Source organism: Lissotriton vulgaris, chromosome 2_1 (genome assembly GCF_964263255.1).
Source record: "Lissotriton vulgaris chromosome 2_1, aLisVul1.2, whole genome shotgun sequence".
Taxonomy (NCBI): domain Eukaryota; kingdom Metazoa; phylum Chordata; class Amphibia; order Caudata; family Salamandridae; genus Lissotriton; species Lissotriton vulgaris.
In genome coordinates, this window is record NC_141687.1 from 327,427,152 (window position 1) to 327,454,311 (window position 27,160).

Genomic DNA, 27,160 nt, shown 5'->3' on the forward strand with positions numbered 1-27,160 from the left:
CCTGGTGGTCTGTAGATGAGGGTGCCTCTAAGTGTGGACCTGGGGTCGGTGTGGATCTGGTAGTGGAGGTGTTCGGCGGTTGCAAGGTGGGCGTCGAAGCTGGTCGTGATTCTGATGGTGTTCTTATGGACGATGGCGATGCCGCCTCCTGTTTGGTTGGTACGGTCTTTTCGGATGATCTTGTAAGCATCCGGGATGGCTATGGCGATGTCGGGTGTTGATGATGCGTTCAACCAGCTTTCTGTAAGGAAGGCGATGTCCGGTGACCTAGTGTCGAGTAGGTCCCAGATTTCTGTGGCGTGTTTGTGGATCGAGCGGGTGTTTAGCAGGATGCATTTCAGGTGGTTAGAATCGGAGCTGAGTATGGAGGTCGTGGATTTGGTGTGGGTTTTGATGCAGGCGAACTTGCAGGAGTGGTAGGAGAAGGGACCGTGGGTACGTCCTGGGGCAGCTTCGTAGCATTGTGGTGTGCGTCCAGGGTTAAGTATTAGGAGGGTGGTGGCGTCAAACGTAATGTGGGAGGAGTGCGGTTTGCGGGGGCCAGGGGGTCTGGCGCTGGGTGCGGTCCAGGCGTAGACGGGCTTACCTTTGGCGCACCCTCGGCGCGCATGGGGCGCGACCGAAGGCTCAGGTCGAGGGATCGCCACTAGGCCTTACCCAAGATCTTCCAATAAGTTCTACGGCTCCGCCTTCGGGCTCGGCTTCGGACATTGCTAAGGAGCCGCACCCTGCGAAATCGAAACCGAAAGTAAAAACACCGGTCTCGACGCAAGTGAAAGTACTGATGCCTCCATCGAAACCAACAGTGCGTATTGCTTTGGTCGGCTCAAAGTCCTCGGACCTGTCGGAACCGACGAAGCAGAAGGGCGTTATCGACCCGAAGAAACAGCTCAAGGGCGTCGAGACGAAGTCTAGCACGCCGAAGACAAAGGTCAAGGCAGTCGAGCCGAACAAATAGGCGCCGAAGACGGTCGACACCGACAAAGGGCTCAGTGATCCGAAGGTTCTCGAGACTCTGCGTCGACAAGACAAGGCCAAGAGCGGACCGACCCACGAGTCCACGTCTAGTGGTGCCTCGAAGGTTTCCGTCGAGTCGGCGCAGCCGTCCGCCGCATTCTCCAAGCAAGTGGCAGACTCCCTAAAGCGCATCAAGGACGAGGCCTCGGGTGTCGGGCCTAAAGATCCTCCACCTTCGAAGCCTGTCGATAAACCTCAGAAGGCGTCGACGCCCATTCACTTCACGCTGCCGCCGAAAGTGGCGCCGAAGGCTTTAGCCCCTAAAATGGCCACCAACGTGCCCGAGAAGGTGTCCTCGGTGCCGAAGTCGACAACAGTGGTCCCGGCCTTAAAGCATCGACAATCCTCGTTGGAAGAGCAACAGGAACAATTTATTGATGCCGAAACAGGCAGACTTTCCCTTTATAAGCGGAAAATCGCCCCGGAACAGCCAATGAAGTCCTATAAAATTCCACTGAAGAAGAAAAAGGATTCTACTTCGACACCTGTTCTTGTGGAACCGGTTTCTCCACGTGGCCATGATGTCTCACCCACTTATTCAGATGTGGACACTGGGGAAGGTGATGATGATGAATACAGCTATCCTGTATACACTGAGCCAGATGATTCCAATGAACCCTGGGCAGCTGCTGCTGACCCAGGTGATCCTCACTTTACCCCAGACACTCAGATGTATGCTGTAAAAACGTCGCCTACTGAGGTGCGGCTGCGCTCAATGCCCTCATTGAAAGGGCAGCAAAGAATCATGACGTCCAGCTCCATGCTGACCCCATTGAAGTGGACTTTCTTTTTGACACCTTTTCCGTCTCAGAGAAGACTGTCAAGACTCTGCCTATGTTGAAGGGTGTCTTGAAGCATGCTGGGGAAATCTTTAAGGAGCCTACGAGAGCCAGGGTGATAAACCCCAGAATTGAAAAGAAGTATAAACCGGCGCCTGGAGACCCTACTTACATCAAGGGACAGTTGCCGTTGGACTCTCTTGTTGTTTCTAATGCCCTGAAGAGGGCTAATTCACAAACAACGGGTGATGCTCCTCTCCCAGATAAGGAATCTAAGGTGTTTGAGGCATCGGGGAAAAGGGTGGCGGCTCAAGTGGCAATATCTGGCGCATTTCAAACACACAGGCACTTCTAGCCAGGTATGACAGGGCACATTACGACACACTTGAGACCCTGTTACAGCACCTGCCAGATTAATACAAAGATATTTACAACAAGGGGTGGTGAGGGACAGAGTCTCTGAATTAAGCAGAAAGCTCTCACCCAGTCAAGAGATCAGGGCTAGATCCAACACCGTTTTTTAGCTCACTGCACCATCCCAGTTTCAGAACCTGGCTGTATGCAAATTAGTCTGTTCCTGTCCCAGTGCATGATGGGAACAGGGCAAACCAAACTACAAAAGCCAATTCTTACACTGGGAAGGAAACAAGCTCCCGGGGACCGGTTTCTGGCATTACAGCCGTCTTCGGCCCGGTTTGCTTGAATCCTGATGGTGCAATGAGCAAGGGTCTCACATCTGAGAATACCCTTCCACGCTTAGGGTGGACAAAAATATTTACAACAAGGGGTGGTGAGGGACAGAGTCTCTGAATTAAGCAGAAAGCTCTCACCCAGTCAAGAGATCAGGGCTAGATCCAACACCGTTTTTTAGCTCACTGCACCATCCCAGTTTCCAGATGAATAAAAAGAGGCAGCTGAGATGCTCATCCAGGAGGGGAAGCTCATATCAAATGCTTCTATTAAATGTGCACTGGACACGGCAGACACCGCGGCCAGAGCTATTAACACTAGTGTCATGCTGAGACGACATGCTTGGCTCAGAATCTCCGGGTTCAAGCCAGAGATACAGACCACCATTCTCAATCAAGATCAAACAAGGGAGAAAAACCTGCCCTATATGGTCTAATAAAAGGCCTCAACGAGGTCCACTATATTATGCAACGTGCCCTGAACCCACAAGGAACACTTCAAGAGTACATTTACTCAGGTTTATCAAAATTATTTTTTATTTTAGAGATCATTTTTCTTGTAAATAGGTTGAAACAATCCAGTGAATAAATATATAAACAAATATAAGAAAGAGCAGCAAAGCAAAATTAACAGTGGTTCTTACTCCACACTATCGCACCAACTACACACATACTTAGAAATTCATACATCACACAACACTATGCAAGGATGGTCTTTGATGGAATGCGGACCGATGGTTGGGTATCCTGGTTGGTTCTGTGAGTTCCAGAATAGGAACAGATGCCTTAGACCACCCCCTTTTCTAAATCGTTTTTGGCCACTATAGGTGTGGCAGGGTATACTCAGACATGAGTCCCTTTCTCACTGCTCCATCAGGATTCAAGCAAGCCGGGCCGAAGAAGGCTGAAATGCCAGAAACCGGTCCCCGGTAGCTTGTCTCCTTTCTGGTGAAGAATTGGCTTGGTAGTTTAGTCTGCCCTGTTCCCATGATGCACTGGGCCAGGGACAGACTGATTTGCATATAGCCAGGTTCTGAGCTGGGATGGGGCAGTGAGATAAATAACGGTGATGGATCAAGCCCTGATCTTTGGACTGGGTAAGAGTGGTCTGTTTAACTCAGACACTCTGTTCATCACCACCCCCTTTTCTAAATCGTTTTTGGCCACTATAGGTGTGGCAGGGTATACTCCGACATGAGTCCCTTTCTCACTGCTCCATCAGGATTCAAGCAAGCCGGGCCGAAGAAGGCTGAAATGCCAGAAACCGGTCCCCGGTAGCTTGTCTCCTTTCTGGTGAAGAATTGGCTTGGTAGTTTAGTCTGCCCTGTTCCCATGATGCACTGGGCCAGGGACAGACTGATTTGCATATAGCCAGGTTCTGAGCTGGGATGGGGCAGTGAGATAAATAACGGTGATGGATCAAGCCCTGATCTTTGGACTGGGTAAGAGTGGTCTGTTTAACTCAGACACTCTGTTCATCACCACCCCCTTTTCTAAATCGTTTTTGGCCACTATAGGTGTGGCAGGGTATACCCAGACATGAGTCCCTTTCTCACTGCTCCATCAGGATTCAAGCAAGCCGGGCCGAAGAAGGCTGAAATGCCAGAAACCGGTCCCCGGTAGCTTGTCTCCTTTCTGGTGAAGAATTGGCTTGGTAGTTTAGTCTGCCCTGTTCCCATGATGCACTGGGCCAGGGACAGACTGATTTGCATATAGCCAGGTTCTGAGCTGGGATGGGGCAGTGAGATAAATAACGGTGATGGATCAAGCCCTGATCTTTGGACTGGGTAAGAGTGGTCTGTTTAACTCAGACACTCTGTTCATCACCACCCCCTTTTCTAAATCGTCTTAGACCATATAGGGCAGGTTTTTCTCCCTTGTTTGATCTTTATTGTCCCCGTCTACCTGCCTTTAATTGATGTGGGGTCCCCCTTTGGTTTGAAAACACCATTCTCAATCAGATAGTAAACCCTGATCATCTATTTGGCCCAGAGGTGGACACCACCTTGGAGAAAATCAAAAAGGACACTGAAACTGCTAAGTCCATGGGGGCTCTACAGTCCCAGCAGTTCCGGGGTGGTTCTTTTCGTCGCTCAAGCACTAGAGGTGTTTCCAGAGGCCAGCTCTCCCAAACCACACAGTGTGAGAAGTTGGCCTGATATATAGTGCTCACTATTCTAGTGATCACTGTGTATCATACCAAACGACCCTTATTGATGATTGGTTGTAAGTCAACCTTATAGACCAGCTATCCTAGTAGCGTGGACAAAAGCAGTCTTTAGGCTAAACTCTAGAGGGCGTGTTAAGCCAGCTGTTTTACCATCACATATACCCCTTGAACACCAAGTGAAAGGACACCACACAAGTTGTTATGAAAAATAAAGTATATTTATTTATAACCAGTCTACCCTGAACTATTTATGAGTCAGGGAGTTAAGCACAATACAAAACTCTTAAGAAAATACTTCAAGTTGCACAATTTACACAAATGCCCAAGGGGCACTGTAGGAAGGTGGATACCTGACTATGGTTGCCCCCAACTTTTTGCCTGGTGTTTTGCTCGTTTTCCGACTTAGTTGGCCTGGGACCCTGCCAATCAGGACCCCAGTCCTACTGCTCTCTCGGTAAAATGGATTCCATGTACCTTAGGTACATCTCCAATTGGTACTGAGCCACCTTATCAGACCCTGTAACTCAGGGCATAGGTGTACCCAGGGGCTGCAGCATGTATTATGCCACCCCTGGCTGGCCATCTAAATCTGACACAACTGGCTGCACGACAGCTGGGGCAAGGTGGTGTAATCACCCTTTGCTTTAGATATAGTATACCTATATCTAACCCTAAAATGGACACACTGATTCCTATCAGTCACTCCTATGGCAGGCCTTAACAATCCTGAAGGCAGAGTGCTTGGAATCGTGTGAGATGGTGCTCTGGCATGAGCTGAGCCCGTTTGCAGCTTGCGGAACCAAGTCCTAATAGCTGTTCCATGATAACGCATACCATATACTCTTAAGTGCATTATAATCCTCGCGGTTATATGCTAACTCTGGTATCGCTTTATCAAAACATGTCGAGTAAGGAGTCATACGAATTTGAATACTAACCCCTCGCCAATTCTGGCGACGGGGTTAGCATTCCACCCTTCTAGAGGGACACGACATGTATGTAACTGTGAACCCCGGTTAAAGTTAACTCAAGCCTCCGCATCACAAAATGGATGCTGCCACCACAGACACAAGCCTGACCCCCTGCAGCTGGGAGTCCTTCCAGCGAGGGGAGCTTGGACAAAGGGTTTCCTGTCAGGGGCGGTGCTAGCACCATCCCAGACAGGGTTTTGTGTATCCTGGGTAGGCAGGGCTTTAGAGGAAGGTGACTGCAAGTGGCACCCCGGTGCTCACTATGCATCTGCCGGCTAGAACCAGTTCCAGGGGCACACCAGCCCCTGAGCTGGGGAAAGTCCGGCAGGGGAGAGGGGTGTAACCACCCCCCTTCCTGGACCCACCCATGGGCAGGACCTAGTCGCGTGCCAGCCCCTTTTCCTAGTATAAAGATAGGAGCGGGCCCCCTTCCAAATTAGATCATCTTTGAATCCTGAAACTACTTTCAAAGAAAGGAACTCTCGACTTCTTCTCAAGATTTCTCCCTTGTGGCTAAGGAGTAGTCACCCTGCATCCGCAGGCACCATCCAAGCATCGCGGTCTGCTGTAAGTCTCTCCTCCGGATCAAGACTGCCCAGCTCGACGAGAACCCGCTTCCCTAGCACCTCTGACCTCTACCCACATCGTCAGCTCAGCTGAGACCCGTGGGTGCGACGAGACCTCGAGGGACCGGCCATCTTCAAGACTGCACGACCCTTGCCCAGCACGACCGCCGAGGGATCCTCGAGTGAGTGCTTTGGGGTCCGAGAAGCCCCAGCCATGAGCAGCTCCAGCACCGAAGTTCAGCCCTCCAGCATCCACCAGATCTGCGGGGGGCCCTTCTGCTTTTTGCTGCTCACCTCGTTGTCTGGCTACTAGCCCGCTGGCTTGTGGCCTTCCCGACGACGAGCGACGACATCAACACTGCTGGTCTTGTTGCTCCAGACTGGCCCTTGCTCTCTTCCAAAAGAGGAGCACCCCAGACCCTCCTGGTCCACTCCAGACGCCATTTTGAGTCCACCGCGTGGGCTTGAATTTGCCAAGACTTGTTGCCCCAATCCTGGGTCCAGCGACGCCGACAGCAGCAACCATCGTGGGACAGCTCGCACCTCCATCCTGGTCGCCGACAACGCCTCCTGGTCCGTGAGACTGCAGAGCCCAGCGTCGCCCACTCACCTGGTTGAGGTGACTCCATCCGGTGCCATCCTGGTGCCCAGCTAATCACTGGCTAGTGATTCAGAACTTGGTCCCCTCTGCTTACAGGTGTCTTCCATCTTCGATCCAGGCTTGGATCCATCCGAATCTCTTCACTGGTCGCCTGCCAGCAACTTCTTCTTTCAGGCTCCATAGACTGCAACGAGGATTCCTGACGTCTTTTCAGACCTATGCAGGTGCAGCCCCTGGGCTAGGTAACTTCGGCATTTTGGTGCCCCAGCATAGCCTCACTATCCAAGGGTCCAGATCCTTTTTCGTTTCAGCTCTACCTAGTCGGATTCGTCCGATATCACTGTGTAATTCCTAGCAACCATAGACTTTGTCCCGCATCCCGCGTGAGAGTGCACACTCTGCACCCGAGTCCCCTAGGCCTCCTGCTAGTCATCTGAAGGTTCAGTAGTCCAGTCCTAGCGATTCCAAAGCCTATTAGTACAGTACTTACCTGCTAGTAATTTCGCATTCCACTTTTGTAGTATATGGTTTTTCGTGCCCCTCGGGCATTTGTGTAAATTGTGCAACTTAAAGTATTTTCGTAAGAGTTTTGTTGTGTGCTTAGTACCCTGTCCTCATAAAGAGAACAGGGCTATTGTGATCTAAATAAATACACTGTTTATTTTCATAACACTTGTGTGGTGTCCTTTCACTTGGTGTTCAAGGGGTATATGTGATGGTATAACAGCTGGCTTAACACGCCCTCTAGAGTTTAGCCCGAAGACTGCTCGTATCCATGCTACTAGGATAGCTGGTCTATAAGGTTGACTTACAACCAATCATCAATAAGGGTTGTTTGGACTGATACAAAGTGCTCACTAGAATAGTGAACATTATATATCAGGCCAACTTCTCACAGGCACGAAAAACCATATACACTAAAAGTGGAATGCGAAATACTAGCAGGTAACAAGATCCAGAGGCTTCAGGATCGCTAGGACTACACTACTGGACCCTAAGGTTAGGAGCAGCAGGCCTAGGGAGATCGGTGCAGAGTGTTCACTCTCACGCGGGATGCGGGACAAAGTCTATGGGGGCTAGTATTTCTAAAGTCACTGTTTTCGGACGAATCCGACTTGCTAGACTTAAAACGAAAAAGGACCTGGACACTTAGATAGTGAACCTGCGTTGGAGCACCGAAATGCTCGGGTTACCTAGCCCAGGGGCTGCGGCTGCATAGGGTTCAAAATACGTCGGGAAACCTTGTTGTAGTCTATGGAGCCTGAAAGAAGACGTTGCTGGCAGGCGACCAGTGAAGATGTTCGGAGTGATCCAAGCCTGGATCGGTGATGGAGATGACCTGAAAGCAGAGGGGACTCAGTTATTAATCACTAGCCAGTGATTGTGTGGGCACCAGGATGGCACCGGATGAAGTCACCTCGACCAGGTGAGTGGGCGACGCTGGACTCTGCAGTCACACGGGCCAGGAGGCGTTGGCGGCGACCAGGCTGGAGGTGCGAGCTGTCCCACGAGGGTCTCTGCTGATGGCGATGTTGGAACCAGGATTGGAGCAACAAGCCTTGGCAAAGGCAGGCCCACGTGGTGGAGTCAAGATGGCGTCTGGAGTGGACCAGGAGGGTCCGGGGTGCTCCTCTTTTGGAGGGGAGCAAGAGCCAGTCTGGAGCAACCAGACCAGCAATGAAATCGTCGTGGTACGTCGTCAAGAGGGCCACTAGCCAGCAGGCAAGTGGCCGGACAACGCGGTGAGCAGCAAAGAGCAGAAGGCCCCCACGCAGATCTCGTAGATGCTGGGGGGCTGGACTTCGGTGCTGGAGCTGCTCAGGGTTAGGGCTTCTCACACCCCAGTGCACTCACTCGAGGATCCCTCTGCGGTCGTGCTGGTTAAGCGTCGTGCAGTTTCAGAAGATGGCCGGTCACTCAGGTCTCGCCACACCCACGAATCTCAGCTGGGCTGATGATGCAGGTAGAGGACAGAGATGCCAGGGAATCCGGGTCTCTTCGAGCTGGGCAGTCTTGATCCGGAGGATGGACGTGCAGCAAACCGCGATGCTTAGATGGTGCCTGCGGGTGCAGTGTGGCTACTCCTTAGCCACAAGGGAGAGTCTTCAGAAAAAGTCAAGAGTTCCTTTCGTGGAAAGTAGTTCAAGATTCAGAATTATCTAATTTGGGAAGGGGGCCTGCTCCTACCTTTATCCTAAGAAAAGGGGCTGGCACGCGACTAGGTCCTGCCCATGGGTGGTTCCAGGAGGGGGGTGGTTACACCCCTCTCCTTTGGCCGGACTTTCCCCAGGTTAGGAACTGGTTTGAGCCGGCATATGCACAGTGAGCACCGGGGTGCCACTTGCAGTCACCTTCCTCTCAGCCCTGCCTACCTGGGATACACAAAACCCTGTCTGGGATGGTGCTAGCACCGCCCCTGGCAGGAAACCCTTTGTCTAAGCTCTCCTCGCTGGAAGGACTCCCAGCAGCAGGAGGTCAGACTTGTGTCTGTGGTGGCAGCATCCATTTTGTGATGCTGAGGCTCGAGTTAACTTTAACCGGGGTTCACAGTTACATACATGTCTTGTCCCTCTAGAAGGGTGGAATGCTAACCCCGTCACCAGAATTGGTGAGGAATTAGTATTCCAATTCGTATGACACCTTACTCGACATGTTTTGATAAAGCGATACCAAAGATAGCAAATAACCGCGAGGATTATAATGCACTTAAGAGTATATGGTACGCGTTATCATGATACCGCTATTAGGACTTGGTTCCGCAAGCTGCAAACGGGCTCTGCTCATGCCAGAGCACCATCTCACATAATTCCAAGCACTCTGCCTTCAGGATTGTTAAGGCCTGCCATAGGAGTGACTGATAGGAATACATGTGTCCATTTTAGGGTTAGATATAGGAATACTATATCTAAAGCAAAGGGTGATTACACCACCTTGCCCCAGCTGTCGTGCAGCCAGTTGTGTCAGATTTGGGTGGCCAGCCAGGGGTGGCATAATACATGCTGCAGCCCCCTGTAGGCCCTGGGTACACCTATGCCCTGGATACAGGGACTGATAAGGTGACTCAGTATCCAATTAGATATGCACCTAAGGTACATGGAATCCAGTTTAAAGAGAGAGCAGTAGGCCTGGGGCCCTGAATAGCAGGGTCCCAGGTCAACTAAGTCGAAAAACCAGCAAAACACCAGGCAAAAAGTTGGGGGTAACCATAGTCAGATATCCACCTTCCTACACACAGTACTATAAAGGCGGCACGCAGACCACATACACCAAACAGTCGAGGTGGATATCGTGGAAACCGCGCCAAAGGCAGAGGTTGTGGAAACAACAACTCCAGGCCCTCCGCCACTAACAAACAGTGACGCCTTGTCACTGCCCCCCGACCACGCAACACCTGTCGGGGGAAGACTTCAACAGTTCCTGCCAGTCTGGTAGTCCATCACCACAGACAGGTGGGTCACACAGCTTATACAGTACGGTTATTTTCTGGAGTTAATATCCACTCCACCCAACATACCCCCAAGACACCGTCCTATGTCCAACGAGCATTTGCACTTATTGCAACAGGAGGTCCTCGTCATGCTGCAAAAAGGGGCAATAGAGCTCGTGCCTGTGAAAGAAAGAGGCACAGGAGTTTACTCACTGTACTTCTCGATACCAAAAAAGGACGGGTCCCTCAGACCCATACTGGACCGCAGACCCCTCAATCAGTACATTCTCTCGGAGCAGTTTCACATCCTGACCCTGCAGCAAGTCCTACCGTTGCTCAGTCAGGGGGATTTTCTCGCAACTTTAGATCTGAAGGATGCGTATTTTCACATTCCGCTTCATCCGTCACACAAAAAATACCTCCGGTTCACCATCCAAAACCAACATTACCAGTTCAAGGTTCTACCTTTCGGGGTCACCGCGGCACACCTAAGGAGACAAAACATTCACGTCTACCCTTATCTGGACGACTGGCTCATCCAGGCAAAGTCAGCCCAGCAGTGTGCCGCCCACATGTCCCACACCATTCACCTTCTTCACGATCTGGGATTCTCACTGAATTACCCAAAGTCCCACCTGCAACCCGCCCACATACAGCAGTATCTGGGTGCGACGATAAACACTCTGGCAGCCACAGCACAGCCAAATTCAGTGAGGGTCAGCAGCATTCAATCGCTGATACAAAAATTCAGACCTCAACACTCGCTTCCAGCGCGAGTGTTCATGCAGTTGATAGGCATGATGGCCTCCTGCATCTCCATAGTCCCGCACGCGAGACTACATATGCGTCCGCTTCAGGAGTGCTTAGCACATCAGTGGACTCAGGCTCACGGACAGTTGAAAGACCTAGTGTTGGTGACCGGTCGTGCATACAACTCTCTGCATTGGTGGAATCCACAAAACCTTTGCAAGGGACGACCGTTTCAGGAGCCTGTGCCACAGATCATTCGGACGACGGACGCTTCTCTCCAGGGTTGGGGAGCTCATGTACTCCACTACACTGTGCAGGGACTATGGACACCACAGCAAAGGAAGATGCACATCAATGTTCTAGAACTGATGGCTATCTTCATGGCTATGAAAGCTTTCAAAGTACATCTGTGCAACAAGGTCGTGTTGATCCGGACGGACAACATGACGGCCATGTACTACATTCAGAAACAGGGAGGAACACACTCTCCACAGTTGTCTCATCTGGCTCAGAGCATGTGGAAGTGGGCCATTCAGAGGAGCATCTTCCTCATGGCAGAACACATCCCAGGCAAGGACAATCAGATGGCGGACCTGCTCAGCAGGTACAGCCACCAGATGCACGAGTGGGAGATACATCCATCAGTACTCCACCCGTACTTCCTAAGGTGGGGTCATCCAGAGATAGACCTGTTCGTCACAAAGGAAAACGCCAAATGCCCAAACTTTGCCGCCAGGTTCCCACAGTCGCAGGGCAATGCAATATGGATGAACTGGTCAGGCAAATTTGCGTACGCTTTTCCCCCAGCACCTCTAATACCGCTGGTGGCACGCAAGCTGAAGCAGCACTCGATGACTCTCATACTGGTTGCTCCGACGTTGGCTCGCCAACCATGGTACACCACGTTTCTGGAACTGTCCGTGGTACCGCATCAAAGGCTGCGCCTCACACCCAGGCTTTTGACGCAGAGCCATGGCGACATTCAGCATCCAGATCCGCAACAGCTCAACCTGGCGATCTGGCTCCTGAGGACTTCGAGTTTGGCTACCTCAACTTACCTCCTGACTGTATGGACATAATCTGGGAGGCAAGAAAGCCCACCACCAGCGCATGCTATGCGGCGAAATGGAAGCGGTTTGTCATTTATTGTGCAGACCACAACATTATCCCGCTGGATGCATCTATTCAGAACATCATTTGTTATCTCTTACATCTGTACAAATGTAATCTGGCCTTTGCTTCCATTCGTATACATCTATCCGCAATGGCTGCTTATCTCTAAAACAGACAGCACCTCTCACTTTTCAGGGTGCCTGCCATTAAAGCCTTTCTGGAAGGACTCAAACGAGTCATTCCTCCGCGGACGCCACCAGCTCCAGAGTGGAACCTAAATGTGGTCCTCACCAGGCTGATGGGTCCCCCCTTTCGAACCACTGCATTCCTGCGAGATTCAGTTCTTGACATGGAAAGTGGCTTTCCTTATAGCAATTACGTTGCTACGACGAGTTAGTGAACTCCAGGCACTAACTATCCAAGACCATCAAACAGAAAGAGAGTTACCCTTACTTGACCACGAGGGAACAGGGTCAGTCAGCAATTGAAGACAAGGGTTCCCTTGGCCATGTACCACTATTTCGTGCACTACTTCTATGTTGACTCAAATTTCCTAATCGATGTCTATGGGACTCATTAAGCATTCACATCTATCAAACACGAGTGTCAGGGTTATTTTGAAGGTGGCACCACAAAAAGCACTTACAAACTACTTGGGGTCAGTTATATAAACGAGATAAAATCTCCAACTTTTATTTCCATAAAATAAGTACATATAAAAGTCGACGCATTTCGGTGGATCTTTGCTGTGCGCACCACCTTCTTCAGGACAGCAAAGATCCATCGAAATGTGTCGACTTTTATATGTACTGTCATAGAGTTTTTGAATATTGTTTGTTTTTAACTATGTGCTCTCCCTACATATGGTGAAATACTACATGCAGTAGAGTCCAGCATTATATGAAAAGTGACCATATCGTTTTTAAATTGTGTTAGACAACTGCATAATAAGGTGATGTATTGACCAAGTATGAATTATATGCAGTTCTTTGTTTTTATGAAAATAAAAGTTGGAGACTCAGTGTGCACTTGGCGTGTCTTTTGTACCCGCCTGTACTTCTGAGACGTTGCTTAGTTCCTTCCTCTTGCCCTTCGCTTCCTGGATGCCGCCTCTCTGGCCTCCCTTGCATGGGCTAGCCTGGTAGGCTCTGATTTCGTCTCTCCATGTGGTCTTCTAGCTTTGATTGGTGGCAACTTAGTGCACCATTGAGCTCTGGGAGTAGTCCTTCCTCCTCCCTTCGTTATGAACTCTCTCTTCTGTTCTGGGATATGGCTAGTGCCGTTTCTACATCTCATACTTACACTGGTATGGTGTCGCACCATTCTGGCAGTCTTGTGATACCTTGTCTCCCGTTGTCTTTTGCTCTCTCAGCTGCTTAAGTTGCTGACTGGCTGCACCGCCACAGCTTTTCCCATAGTCCGTCACTCTGTTGCCGCCTCAGTGCTTCGGGCACTTTCTGTTGTTCTGTCGCAGACCAATCTCCCCCTTGGGGTGTGGCTGTGGTATCTATTCTAAGTTAAGGAATCTGCGGCTAGACGTCTCTATCAGATGTACAAATTACTTACCTTCGGTAACGATGTATCTGGTAGAGACATTGTCTATCCGCAGATTCATTAACTCCCACCCATCCTCCCCGTTCTGCGAGGACCTTGCCAGGTGGGCTTCTCCAGTTTGCCTCCTTTCAGTTTGCATTGGTTTTCATCCAGGGTGCTTACATTGGTGCGACCCTTTTAAGACTTCCCATATGCAGCTGCCTCCCTCCAGGTGGCTTCTTTTCCTGTAGAGCGGTGCTTTTCGATTCTCCTTCACCAGGAAATTCTTCTTCCTGTTGCCTTCCCTCCCTCCCGCCTTGGCTTCTTCATCAACACAGGGCTCTTGTCTCTTCTACAGTTGTCTTCTTTGGAGATCTGTTGGGCTTTGCTTCGGCCTTCCATTACTATAGGGGAAGTGACATTTTTTTCATGCCTTCTCGCAGTAGATTGTTGTTCTTCCTGTGCTCCGCCCTTGTTGGCCGGCACAGTTCTACGTTGTAATGACAGTCGGCCTTTTGTCTGTCGAGATAGTCTTCCCTTGTTACTCAGCCTCTGGGCAGGGTCCACGCTTTGCGTGGTTAGTTCTTACAGCGATGCTCTGCCTTTACTTCTTGGTTTGTATGTAGACGGTGTCTGATACTATCTTTTATGATAGTGTTTTGAACCATCAGACTTCTTTATTTTAAAGATTTTTTCCTTCTTCGCACACTTCACGTTGTGCCGCGGAAATGTTTCTCCGAAGAAAACTGACGTCAGCGCGCCAGGAAAGACTTATATGACCTCTCTGACGTCACGTCTGTGGACTACGTCAGGGCAGGGTCATGTGACGCCGTCCACCGTCTGGCAGAGGTGCTGCTGCAAACATTTTCCAGATCCATTCTGACGCCTGGGGATACTTCTAAGTTAAAGAATCTGCGGCTAGACACGTCTCTACCAGATAGATCGTTACCGTAGGTAAGTAACTCATACTTCATCTTTGATGCACTGGTGCAAGGAGAACTCCAGTGAATTTGTTGAATAATTTATGCTTTGAATATTTTTTGTGATCTCAATGTGGATATGCTTTATATCAGCTTAAGAAAAAAATAAATACAAATGTTCTGTTTTCTAACAGGGATTATTGACCTGACCAATATGCCTCCCACTATTCTAGTGCCTCATCCCGGAGGAACAAGCACTCCACCCATGGACAGAATCACTTATGTCCCCGGTACCCAGCTTGCATTTCCTCCCAGAGCATTTAACCCAGCATCTATGTCTCCAGGTAAGGAGGCTTGCACACTGCTGCATAATTTTTTGGTTTGTGTCTTTAGATGGATTGTACTGGCATTCGTCTTACCGTGGTTGCATCACCTAACAATAGATGTACATACAATTTATGAACATGTGCAGGGATTAGGGACTAAAGTGAGTTTGAGAGAAACATTCTATGGCTAAGGACTACAGCACTTCGCTTTTCTTTTGCACCAATGTATTTACTTTCCTCTCATCTTCCTGCACCCTTGCTGTCATAAGGAGAGCTCAATGCGATGGAATGTAAGATTGCAGATTTTTTACAATGAGTAGAATTCTAAGTGCTAGATCTGCACTAGAAAGTAAATTGGCCGAACAGTCCAAGACTAGTTCAAAGAAGGTGGTCAGAAGGTTGAATTTAGTTACAACACGGTTTAAATGCGGATCAGTATCTTCAGGCAATTTGTTTTTAATATATTATGAACGGCACTTAAAAAATAACTCAGGATTACTATATCAAGTGTAAGAACAGTGATCAATCAACTAAAGCACACAAATGAAACTTGCAACAAAATACAAAGACGTTAAGACACTGAGCACCCTTATCTGAAAAAAACAGGTTAGTATTAGATTCCTTACCTTAGAATACCCCCAGGCGTCAGACTGGATCCGGAAACTTTTGTGTAGCAGTACCCTTGCGCATCAGTAGGCGTCGTCGCATCATGGACGTCGGGATGACGTCGCCGGAGTACTTAGACGCCGCCCTCGCGCACAGACATCAGTTCCTATTTTTGCCGCGCCAGCAAGTGCCGATCCGGGAACAGTGGTACCCTTAGTCACTTTTTGACTAAACTTTTTGGATCATTTTTCAAAGTCGAACGACTCAGACGGTGGCGGTAGGGATGCCCGGGTTTTAACCCTGCGTCAACTGCAACCGACTGATGTCGGTTACCGACCCCCATCGCCGGTGTCTTCATTGGCTGGGGCCCAACCACGATGACAAGTCGTGCCCTGACTGTCGGACCTTGACGTCGAAGGCTAGGCGGGAGTGGTCCCGCAAGCGCCTCGAGCTCCGGCAGTCGGCCCAGCGCCGTTCGAGGTCCCGGTCCGGAAGGCGGTCGAGGGACCGATCGCGGGGCCGGAGTCATCACGGCTCGGAGGATCGTCACCACTGCTCGATCTCCAAGTCCTCAGGTAAGAGGCACAAGAAGTCGAAGAGGCAACATTGCTCTTCCAACTCCCCTGACGGTCGCGCGACGTGGCCGGGGGTTCGGGCGACACCGCCGGAGACGCAGGCGTCGCAGCCTGCTCCATACCCGCCGGTCCCTGGGCAGCACGCGACGCCGGAGGAGATCGAGGCGTTCCTCACAGCCATCAGGTCGCTCACTCCTCCGTCTGGTTCCGCGGCGTCTTCGGGCCCAGCGGCCCGACTGGGAGCCCAAGCGGGCCGGGTGCTTCGGCCCCCTGGCGCCGTTGGCGACTTCATTCCCGACGCCGCAGGGCCCTGCCGGATCCGGTCCTGGATCTGGGTCGTCGCATCGACCTCACGACCTCGCTGGCGCCGACCCCCAGGGTGTCTCCCCCAGCGCCGTCCCAGGACGACGTTGTCCCCGGTCCTCGCCTCGATCTGGGTCCGGCGTCGCTCGACGCCGCTGGTAGATTTCTACTTCTATGACCCGGCCCCATCATCTGACTCTGAGTACCAGGAGATGGGTGACGAGGCGGATTGGGAGGGGTCTGAGGACCCTCTGGCACATGAGTGCCAACCTTAACAGGACTGGGCAGGTGAGCTAGGGGACACCAGTGGTCTGGACACCTCGACAGACATTGGTTTTGTATCCCCTCCTACCGTGGCTTCGGAGGAGGGGGCTGCCTATAGTGTGGTGTTACAAAAGGGGGTGGTAATGGACGGAGCATCTGAACCAATCAAACACTCACACCCAGTCAAAAAATCTGGGTTTAATCCATCACCGTTCTTTAGCCCACTCTGCCACCCCAGTTCAGACATGGCTATATGCAAATCAGTCTGACCCTGTGCCTCATGGGAACAGTCCAGCCTGAACTGCCAAGCCATGCCTTCCCTGGACCGGAAACAAGCTCCGAGGACCGGTTTCTGGCATTCCAGCCGTCTTCAGCCCGGCTTGCTTGAATCCAGTGGCAAAGTAAGCAAGGGACTCACGTCTGAGCATACCCTGCCACACTTATGGCGGCCAAAAGCGGTACAAAAGGGGGTGGTAATGGACGGAGCATCTGGACCAATCAAACACTCACACCCAGTCAAAAGACCTTGGTTTAACCCATCACCGTTCTTTAGCCCACTCTGCCACCCCAGTTCAGACATGGCTATATGCAAATCAGTCTGACCCTGTGCATCATGGGAACAGTCCAGCCCGAACTGCCAAGCCATGCCTTCCCTGGACCGGAAACAAGCTTCCGAGGACCGGTTTCTGGCATTCCAGCCGTCTTCAGCCCGGCTTGCTTGAATCCAGTGGCAAAGTGAGCAAGGGACTCAGTGGTGTTGACGCGGGCGGCCAAGGCCTTATCCCTTGAACTCCCGGTCACGGCCGTGAGGACTAACTTCCTCACCGAGGTCCTTAAACCGCAAGCAAGCTCTTCGGAGCCTCTGTTGCCGTTTATTGAGGCCTTGTCAGATGTTCTTTTGGGCACCTGGTCCAGGCTCGCTACAGGTCCCCCTGTAGATAGGAACGTGGCCAGACGCCACCGCCCGGCTCCGAGCGACCCTTGCTTCCTGTCCACACACCCCACCCCTGAGAGTCTGGTCACCAGGCCTCCAACTCCCAGACCGCATTCCCGACGGCTCCCCTGATCGGGAATCCAAGAGGTACGAACAGTATGGCAAAAAGATGTTCTCCTCCCAGAGTTTGGGGTTGCGGTCTGTTAACACCGCGTGCCTCTTGGGCCGTTATACCCACTCACTGTGGGACACAGTCGCGGACGTGCTGCCACAATGTCCGGAGGAGGCCCGAAATAAACTCGCCCAAGCCCTTGCAGAGGGTCGAGATGCGGCACGGTACTCCATCCGATGTGGGCTGGATACAACGGACTCGCTAGGTAGAGCGATGGCAAAGACGGTGGCGATTCGTCGCCGCGCCTGGCTGAGGTCCGCCAACTTTTCGGCTGATGTCCAAAACACCATTATGGACATGCTGTTTGATGCCGTCGCCTTTTTTGCGACAAGGCAGACAGTGTGCTTGAGTGCTTTAAGGACTCCAGGGCTACGGTCAAGTCCTTGGGCCTGTCGGCCCCGCGCCAGCAACCTGCTGCCTTTCGCTCCTTTCGTGGCCAAGGAAGGGGCGCCCCCACATGTCCTGCCAGCCACGGGCCGCAGACTAACATCCAGCGTTGTGGCGGACATGGTAACCGCCGTGGCGGTGACCGGGGACGGTGGCGAGGCCAGTCCACATCCACCTCCGCAGCATCCGCCTCAAAGCCCTCCTAGTTCGTGCTTTCAGGCCCACGTGATGCCAGTGGGGGGCAGGGTTCGCCATCAACTCTTCCACTGGCGCAACATCACATCGGACAGGTGGGTGCTGCAAATCGTCCGAAGGGGCTACTCCCTCCCCTTTGAGGCGACCCCCTCCAGCCATGCCACCGCAGTACCACCGCGTGTCCGGGGATCACTTGAATCTTCTGCGAGAAGAAGTTACAGCCCTCTTGGTTCCCAAGAATGGCAAAGGGGGCCTTCGCCCTATCGTGAACCTGCGGAACGTCAACAGCTTCCCCCGGAAGGAGAGGTTCAAGTTGCTGACATGGGCTCAGGTTTTTAGTTGCCCTGGACCCGGGACACTGGATGGTAGCGTTGGACTTGCAGGACTCTTACTTACACATCCCCGTCCTGCCGGCCCACCGGCGCTGCCTGCGGTTCACGGTAGGCCACGAGCACTTTCAGTTTACCATGATCCCCTTTGGCCTTACCAGCGCCCCACGAGTGTTCCTGAAAGTGATGGCGGTGGTCGCAGCTCATATATATATATATATGATATGCAGTGCTCACTATTCTAGTGAACACTATGTATCAGTCCAACAACCCTTATTGATGATTGGTTGTAAGTCAACCTTATAGAACAGCTATCCTAGTAGCGTGGATACGAGCAGTCTAAGGCTAAAGACTCGAGAGGGCGTGTTAAGCCAGCTGTTATACCACACATATACCCCTTGAACACCAAGTGAAAGGACACCACACAAGTGTTATGAAAATAAACAGTGTATTTATTAAAATCACAACAGCCCTGTACTCTTTATGAGGACAGGGTACTACGCACAAAACAAAACTCTTACGAAAATACTTAAGTTAGCACAGTATATACAAATGCCCGAGGGGCACGGAAAACCATATACTCTGAAAGTGGAATGCGAGATTACTAGCAGGTAAGTACAGTACTAATAGGCTTTGGAATCGCTAGGACTTGACTATAGAATCGTTAGATTACTTCTAGGAGACCCAGGGGACTCGGGTGCAGAGTGTGCACTCTCACGCGTGATGACAAAGTCTATGGTAGCTAGTAAAGACAAAGTTAGTGTTCTCGGGCGAACCCGACCTGGTAGGAGGAAAACGAAAGTGGATTCTGACCCTTGGATAGTGAGGCTATGCTGGGGCACCGAAATGCCGAAGTTACCTAGCCCAGGGGCTGCAGCTGCATAGGTCTCAAAAGACGTCGGGAATCCTCGAAGACGGACCAGGAGCCTGGAAGAAAGATGCTGGCAGGCGACCAGTGAAGAGAGTTCGAAGTGATCCAAGCCTGGATCTTGAAGAGAGATGACACCTGAAAGCAGAGGGGACCAAGTTCGTGACTACTAGCCAGTAGTCAGGTGGCACCAGGAGGGCACCGGATGGTAGTCACCTCGACTAGGTGAGTGGGCGACGCTGTGCTCTGCAGATTTCACGGACCAGGAGGCGTTGTCGGCGACCAGGATGGAGGAGCGAGCTGTCCCACGATGGATGAAGCTGTCGGCGTCGCTGGACCCAGGATTGGGCAACAAAGCCTTGGCTAATTCAAGCCCACGCGGTGGACCTAAAATGGCGTCTGGGGCTGTACTATGACTAGGTCCCTCCTATGGGTGGTACCAGGAAGGGGGGTGGTTACACCCCCTATCCTTTGTCCGGTTTCGCGCCAGAGCTGGGGCTGGAGAGCCCCAGCAACTGGTTTGAACCAGTGTATGCACAGGGCACCTTGTGTGCCCCAGGCATGTCTCATTCCTTTCAGGCCTGTCCTACCTAATACACAAAATCCTGTCTGGGGTGGTGCTAGCACCTCACAAGGCAGGAAACCCTTTGTCCAAGCCTCCCTCGCTGGAAGGACTCCCAGCAGCAGGAGGTCTGACTTGTGTCTGTGGTGGCAGCATCCATTTTGTGATGCTGAGGCTCGAGTTAACTTTAACCGGGTTTCACAGTTACATACAGGTCGTGTCCCTCTAGAAGGGTGGAATGCTACCCCCGTCGCCAGAACTGGCGAGGGGGTAGTATTCCAATTCGTATGACACCTTACTCGACATGTTTTGATAATTCTATGCCAAAGTTAGCAATAACCGCGAGGTTATAATGCACTATATGAGTATATGGTATAGCGTTATCATGGAAACAGCTAAAGGACTTGGTTCCAAAAGCTGCAGACAGGCTCAGCTCATGCCAGAGCACTATATCACATAATTCCAAGAATTCTGCCTCCAAGATTGTTAAGGCCTGCCATAGGAGTTACTTATAGGAGTATATGTGTCCATTTTAGGTTTCGATATAGGTATACTATATCTAAAGCAAAGGGTGATTACACCACCTTGCCCCAGCTGATTGAGCAGCCAGTTGTCAGATTTGGATGGCCAGCAAGGGGTGGCCTAATACATGCTGCAGCCCCTGGTAGGCCTTGAGTTCACCTATGCCCTGGGTACCTAAGTGACCCAGTATCCAATTAGATATGTACCTCAGGTACATGGAGTCCATTTTAACAGAGAGAGCAGGAAGCCTGGGGTCCTGGATAGCAGGATCCCAGGCCAACTAAGTCGAAAACCAGCAAAACACTAGGGAAAAAGTTGGGGGTAACCATAGTCAGATATCCACCTTCCTACAGAGAGAGCCTTGGTTAGATTTATTCGCCACAGAAGAGAGCGCGCAATGTCATCAGTTCTGCGCGTTGGAATTTCCAAGGCGGCACTCGCTCTGAGACGCTTTTTGTCACGTGCGGAGTTGCGGTCTGTTGTACGCCTTTCCGCCTATACCACTTCTGCCCAGAGTGCTGAAGATCAGGCGCTACCAGGCCCAAGTCATCCTTGTGGCTCCGAACTGGGCACGGAGGTTCTGGTATCCCGAGCTACTCCGCATGTCTGTCGATCGCCCGATTTGTCTGCCCCTTCGGGAGGACGTTCTGTCGCAGCAGCAGGGCACGGTCCTCCACCCGAACCTGTCCAGCCTTCACTTACATGCGTGGAGATTGAGCGGCGGCAGTTGAGGCCATTTGACTTGCCTCCTGAAGTCTGTAATGTGTTTCTGGCAGCCAGGCGTCCCTCCACAAAATCGGTATACGTCTGCAGGTGGAACAAATTTGTGGCATGGTGCACAGCAAAGGCTGTGGATCCACTCTCTGCCCCTCTTTCAGAGGCTCTCCTCTTTTTTTCTTTCTCTTGCCCAGCAGGGCTCTGCTCTGGGCACTATCAAGGGCTACCTTTCTGACGTTTCCGCCCTCTTAAGGCTCCCTGATCAGCCCTCTTTGTTCAAGTCCCCTGTTGTAAATAAGTTTTTGAAGGGCATCACTCATGTTTCCTCCAGTTCCTTTCGTGATGCCTCGGTGGGACTTTAACCTTGTTCTAACTTTTCTGATGTGTGCTCCCTTTGAGCCACTTCATAACTGTCCTCTTCCTCTCCTTACTCTGAAGACTGCTTTCCTGGTTGACATCACCTCTGCCAGGAGAGTGAGTGAGCTCCAGGCCCTTTCTTCTAAGCCTCCTTTCCTTTCAGTCCATCCGGACAAAGTTGTGTTGCGGACGCGCCCCTCTTTCCTGCTCAAGGTAGTCACAGCCTTCCACATCGGGCAGTCCATCACTTTGCCCACTTTCTTTCTGCCTCCGCATCCCTCGAAAGAGGAAGAGAGGCTCCACCGTCTGTGCCCAAAACGTGCACTCTCCTTCTATCTGGATCGCACACGCCAGTTCCGGGTGGATTACCAACTCTTTGTTGGTTACGTGGGCGCTAAAAAGGGAGTGGTGGTGTACAAACGAACCATTTCTTGATGGGTCGTCTTGTGCATCAAGGCTTGTTACTCTTTGGCTCGAAAGGAACCTCCTGTGGGGCTTCGTGCTCATTCCACATGGGCCACAGCGTCTACTACTGCCCTGGACCGGGGAGTGCCCTTGCAGGACATCTGTCAGGCAGCTACGTGGGCCTCGCAGCACACGTTCGCAAGACACTACTGCCTGGACAGCCAAGTCATGAGACATGGCTTCTTTGGCCGTTCCGTTCTCCAGGACTTTCTGGTGTGATCATTGGTTCACAGGCCAACCACCGGGGTTGGTATTGCTGGGGTATCTATTCTAAGGTAAGAAATCTAATACTAACCTGTTTCTTTCAGATGTACAAGCTACTTACCTTCGGTAACGATATATCTGTAGAACAGTAGTTCGTATTAGATTCCTTACCGCCCCACCCATCCCCCCCATTCTGCGAACCGATATCTAGGGTTAAGGTCATTTCCTTTCAGGGCACTAGTTTCATGGCACCAGTGTTGGTTTTTATCATGGCTCTGCGTTTCTGGCACGGAAAAAGCTATGTGTAAGAACTGACGTCCCCGCGCGAGGGCGGCATCTAAGTACTCCGGCGTTGTCATCCCGGCGCCAATGACGCCTACCGACGTGCAAGGGAACTGCTACGCAAAAGTTTTCGGATCCAGTGTGACGTCTGGGGGTATTCTAAGGTAAGGAATCTAATACTAACTACTGTTTCTTACAGATATTTTGTTACCTTAGCTAAGTAACTTGTGCATTAAGCACAAAATATCCTATTCGCCAGCGTTGGGTCTTTTATAGAATCAACTGACATTTATACTTTCCTCCAGAGCAAGCTGGAAATTCCTCCTAGTCTGTTCAGCTCACTTTTGCCCTGCTGTGACACCTCCCTCTTAACCCCTTCCTAATATTCTTACCATATGTGTTACTGCCCAGGAGTCAGGCAAAGTCTCTGCTGTCATTGTTTATTTGAAAATCTCTGCCTCCCTGGTTTGGGATTTGTATCTTTCAAGTGAAGACTCCAATACTACCTCTGGACCAATGGAAAGACTAATGAAAACGTTTACTGTGTGTACCCAGAAATACCTTTAACAGGAAGGCTCTCTAACAGGCTGTTTACTTTCTGTGCCAAGGTCATGACACTGACAATTGTGAGTTGCACTTCTGCGGAATTTTACCATCCTGCATCATTCATCATGGTTCTGATGTGCTGACTCAGGATGAACACCCTGCCTAAGTGCCTGGAGATTGTCAAGATGACAACCAGGTGAAGAACTGCATAAAAGCACCCCCAAAACGGTTTGAAAACTATTTGTTAGCTAGTATGCGTTTCTATCTTCTGACTTCATGCATCAGTGAGGTCATTGATTTGTCACTGGGAGGCACAGATTCCCCATCAACCAGAGTTCTATGTTCGTCATCTGTTGTAAATCAGTGTTATTCAACTCAAAGCAGTCAGATGTTGGTGAAACAGTTTAATCCTCAGAAACAACCACTTTCCTGGTGATACAACACATGACATCTATGTTCTACATCCTGAAAAATGGCAGAACCCATTCACACCCTTTGTTAAGGTAAGTGAAGGGCATTTCGCCATGGTCTACAAAACTAATAATTAGACTGTGGTCAAAGTATCTACCAGGAGTAAAGTATGACATTGCTGACAACTGCAGGAGAGCAGGAACCAAGTTGTTGATCGAAAGCTGGATCAGGCAGTTGTATACAGCTATTGTGATAGCCAAATCATCAATCTGTTAGTGATCGAGCAAAAATCCAAATGCTTTTCATTCACCTCCTGGGACCAAGGAGGGCACAATTTTGGAGAGATTTGATCCTGCAGGCTTTCTGGCTCTGATCCTGTTGCCATGCCTCCAAGTGCTCTGCCGCCTAAGCATAAATAAAAACTGGCTTGGGTACCTTCCCTGTCCGTGAAGAATCTTTGGCCCGATCTTCACTACTTAAATGATGATGCCCACCAAACCAAAACCAGCGCCAGCTGGTACATTTACTCCCTTTACTTCTTGGTGCAAGAAGGAGGGGGGAGTCCATCCGGTTTGCATTCTGAACCTGATGCTGTTCCTGAGCCAGGTATTGTCTTCTTCAGATTCTACCTAACCAGAGGCACTATTTGAAGTACAATGATGAAATCCCAACACTATCAGTTTGTGATCCTCCCTTTTGGACTGACAACAGAGCCACACTTCTCACGACGGTGCTAATAACTGATGCTTCTACGCTATGAAGGTCCTGAATATATGTCTTTCTATACCTTGGAAACTGGCTGGTGAAGCCTTGCTCGCCACCACCAATGAATCAACCTATTGCTAGTCAACATAGGGCCCACCCTGGGGAATAAGCCTTCCTGCATAATATCAGACATTGGAAAGCCTAGTTGTTGTAGCGTTTTCCACTAAGGTAAACACTAGCACCTTTCCCATTGCTTTGCTGGACAGGACGTTAAAAACTAATTGTCATACTGGGAAAGAGTATTTTTCTCCACCACTTTAGTTTATGAGGTCCCTTACTGCATTTTTCCTTTTGGACCAGTACACACATGCCTCTGGAATATGACTTTCACTATATTAGACGCCTTAAAGAGAAGTCCAAAAAATCATTTACTACGACAATTCAGGGTGAACAGGATCCAGCCAAGTACATTTTGTGAGCTAATATGAATTTCACCGTGCTATGGCTCGACTCCATGCCTGAATGTGCACTACAGGTTTTTCTAGTGACATGCAGGCATCACTGATAGATAAGCCTTTTTAACGGTTTTTGGTGAGAATGTGGGCTCTGCCTTGTAGTGCTTCAAAAATAGCGGAGATAAAGCTCACTTCTTGGGCATGTTGTCTCCAGACCACCAATTTCAGCAGTTCAAGTCAAGTCAAAACCACTTTATTCGATTTAGTTAAAAATCATAAAAGCATTCTACAATCACAAAGAGAAGGGGCAATACAAATTCATGAGAAATTATGATATTTACATATTCACAGTATAAAAAGATGATTAAAAACATCAGTAGTAATTAATATATTCACAATATAAAAATACAGCTAAAAAAAGAGTAAATACTTAGCAAAAAAAAAATTATTTAAATATAAACAACATTTCCATTTCAACCTTCTGTGCAAAACCCTTGTGTTACATTTTTAAGTCTTCTCCTCCTGATCCTAACAGCAGCAACAAGATAATTGGCCACGCTAAACATAGCCAAAGCAGAGTCCAATAATTGGAGATACAGGAGGGCAGGTTTTGCCTGGTGGAAGGCTTTATCCTTCAGTAATGGAACCAGGTATTTCTGTCTGGGCACAGTAAAAAAATTACAAAACAACATAAAGTGCATATTATCTTGCGTGGAAAAGTTGTCGCAATTACAGACAGGGGCGTCCTCCTCCTTATATCAGCCTTGACTATCACAAAGGACCGTGTAAATCTGATTGAACCGGAGTTTAACCAGAAGCCACCTATGAAAGGGGATGTTGACAATTCTAAGGTACGGTTGTATAGTAAGGCGGGTAATGGTCAGGTAGTGGGCTCTGACCGTGGGCTTAAGCAGTTGGCGTTCCTCCCTCTCCACATTTTTCAATTTGATAAAGTTGACCTTCACCCAATCTAAATCAGATTTCTTTAGACCTTGAGGGACCGAAAAAATATCGGGACGTCCCAGGTCCGAAGAACACTTTTGAATGTATGATAGCCAAGCAATATTTTTAGAATTATCCAGTTTTAAACAGTCCACCAATATTTTATGGTTCAAACCTAGATTGTTATTGGTCCAGATCCTTATCCATAGCAAGATGGGAGCCATTAGAAGGATGTCAGATATGTACCCAAGACCAAGTTCCTGGTGAACTGAGAACGTGGCTGTAGATTGGGGGAGCCCTAAAGTGGAACAGAGGAACTTATTTTCTTCCCTTTGAACAGGTTCGCCATTTACATAACCCCACAAACCTGAGCCATACCTGGCTATTGCCACAGATTTCGCCCTATACAAATTTAGTAAAGCACCAGTTGGCTTCCCACCCAGTCTCCTGGAAAAACTTAAAATAGCATTGGCCGAGCTCCTAACCGCTTTAGTTTTAGCTACAATTTGAGGAGCCCAGCTCCCCTTGGTGTCAAAGATTACACCTAGGTAAGTAAAAATTTTGACATTAGTGATCACGTCACCATTGCAGTAGAACTGTTTAGGATTATTTTTGACAGCCCCAAAAGCCATGACGTGAGATTTGGAGTTGTTTATCACTAAGTCAAGTGATGACATGAAATCATTAAAAGCATTTAAAAGTCTTTGCAAACCTATGGGGGTCCGAGCTATCAGAGCTGCGTCATCCGCGTACAGGAGAACAGGGATACGAGTGTCCCCTGCGCGCGGAGTGTCCAAGGTAGCAGTTAAAAGAGTCTTCTCAAGTGAATTTATATACAAAGTGAACAGCATGGGAGCAAGAATGCAGCCCTGCCGCACGCCCCTACTGGATTTGAACCAAGCAGTACGATTACCATCTTGGTCCATTCTAATGGAGGCTTTTAAGTCCTTATGTAGTTCTGCCAAAAAATATACAAGGGGAGGATCAAGACCCAATTTTAACAGCATGGTCCACAGCCGGGCTCTATTAACCAAATCAAAGGCTGTGGACAGGTCCATAAAAGCAACAAAAATTGACCCCTTTTTAGCAGTAGTGTATTTCGAAATTATCAAATGAAGATTTAAGCATTGTCCCTCTGCCCGCACGGAACCCGTACTGGGCATCTACTAGAATATCATTATCTAGGGACCAGGTGTTAATTCTAGCTAGCAGGACTTTGCCCAAAATCTTCATAGAAGAATCCAATAAAGAAATTGGTCGAAAACACTAGGGGTCACTTCTTTGGCCCTTTTTAAAAATGGGTACTATAATTGAACATGCCCAAGTTTTTGGCAAACCCCCCTCATACACACAATTAAAAACATTAGCTAAAATCTCAGCCCACAGCTCAGGATTAAGTTTGTAGAGGTCCAGTTAGTGGGAAAGGGTGGGGAGTGGGGTAATGCAAACGCCTCGACTATTACACTTGAGCCATATATATTGGAAAAATGATTAATC

At 49.9% G+C, this 27,160-nt stretch overlaps 1 protein-coding gene across 20 annotated transcripts in view; it reads left to right on the forward strand.

Annotated features, from left to right (window-relative positions):
• NCOR1 (nuclear receptor corepressor 1) overlaps window positions 1-27,160 on the forward strand; it is a 1,907,529-nt gene that overhangs the window by 1,565,596 nt on the left and 314,773 nt on the right. For 13 of the 20 annotated variants that reach the window (XM_086955042.1, XM_086955041.1, XM_086955040.1 and 10 more), the window contains one exon: window positions 14,731-14,880. In XM_086955042.1, coding sequence (XP_086811168.1) covers window positions 14,731-14,880 — 150 coding nt within the window. The remainder of the gene's footprint in view (window positions 1-14,730; window positions 14,881-27,160) is intronic. The other 7 variants (XM_086955045.1, XM_086955056.1, XM_086955057.1 and 4 more) reach the window with 1 other exon arrangement.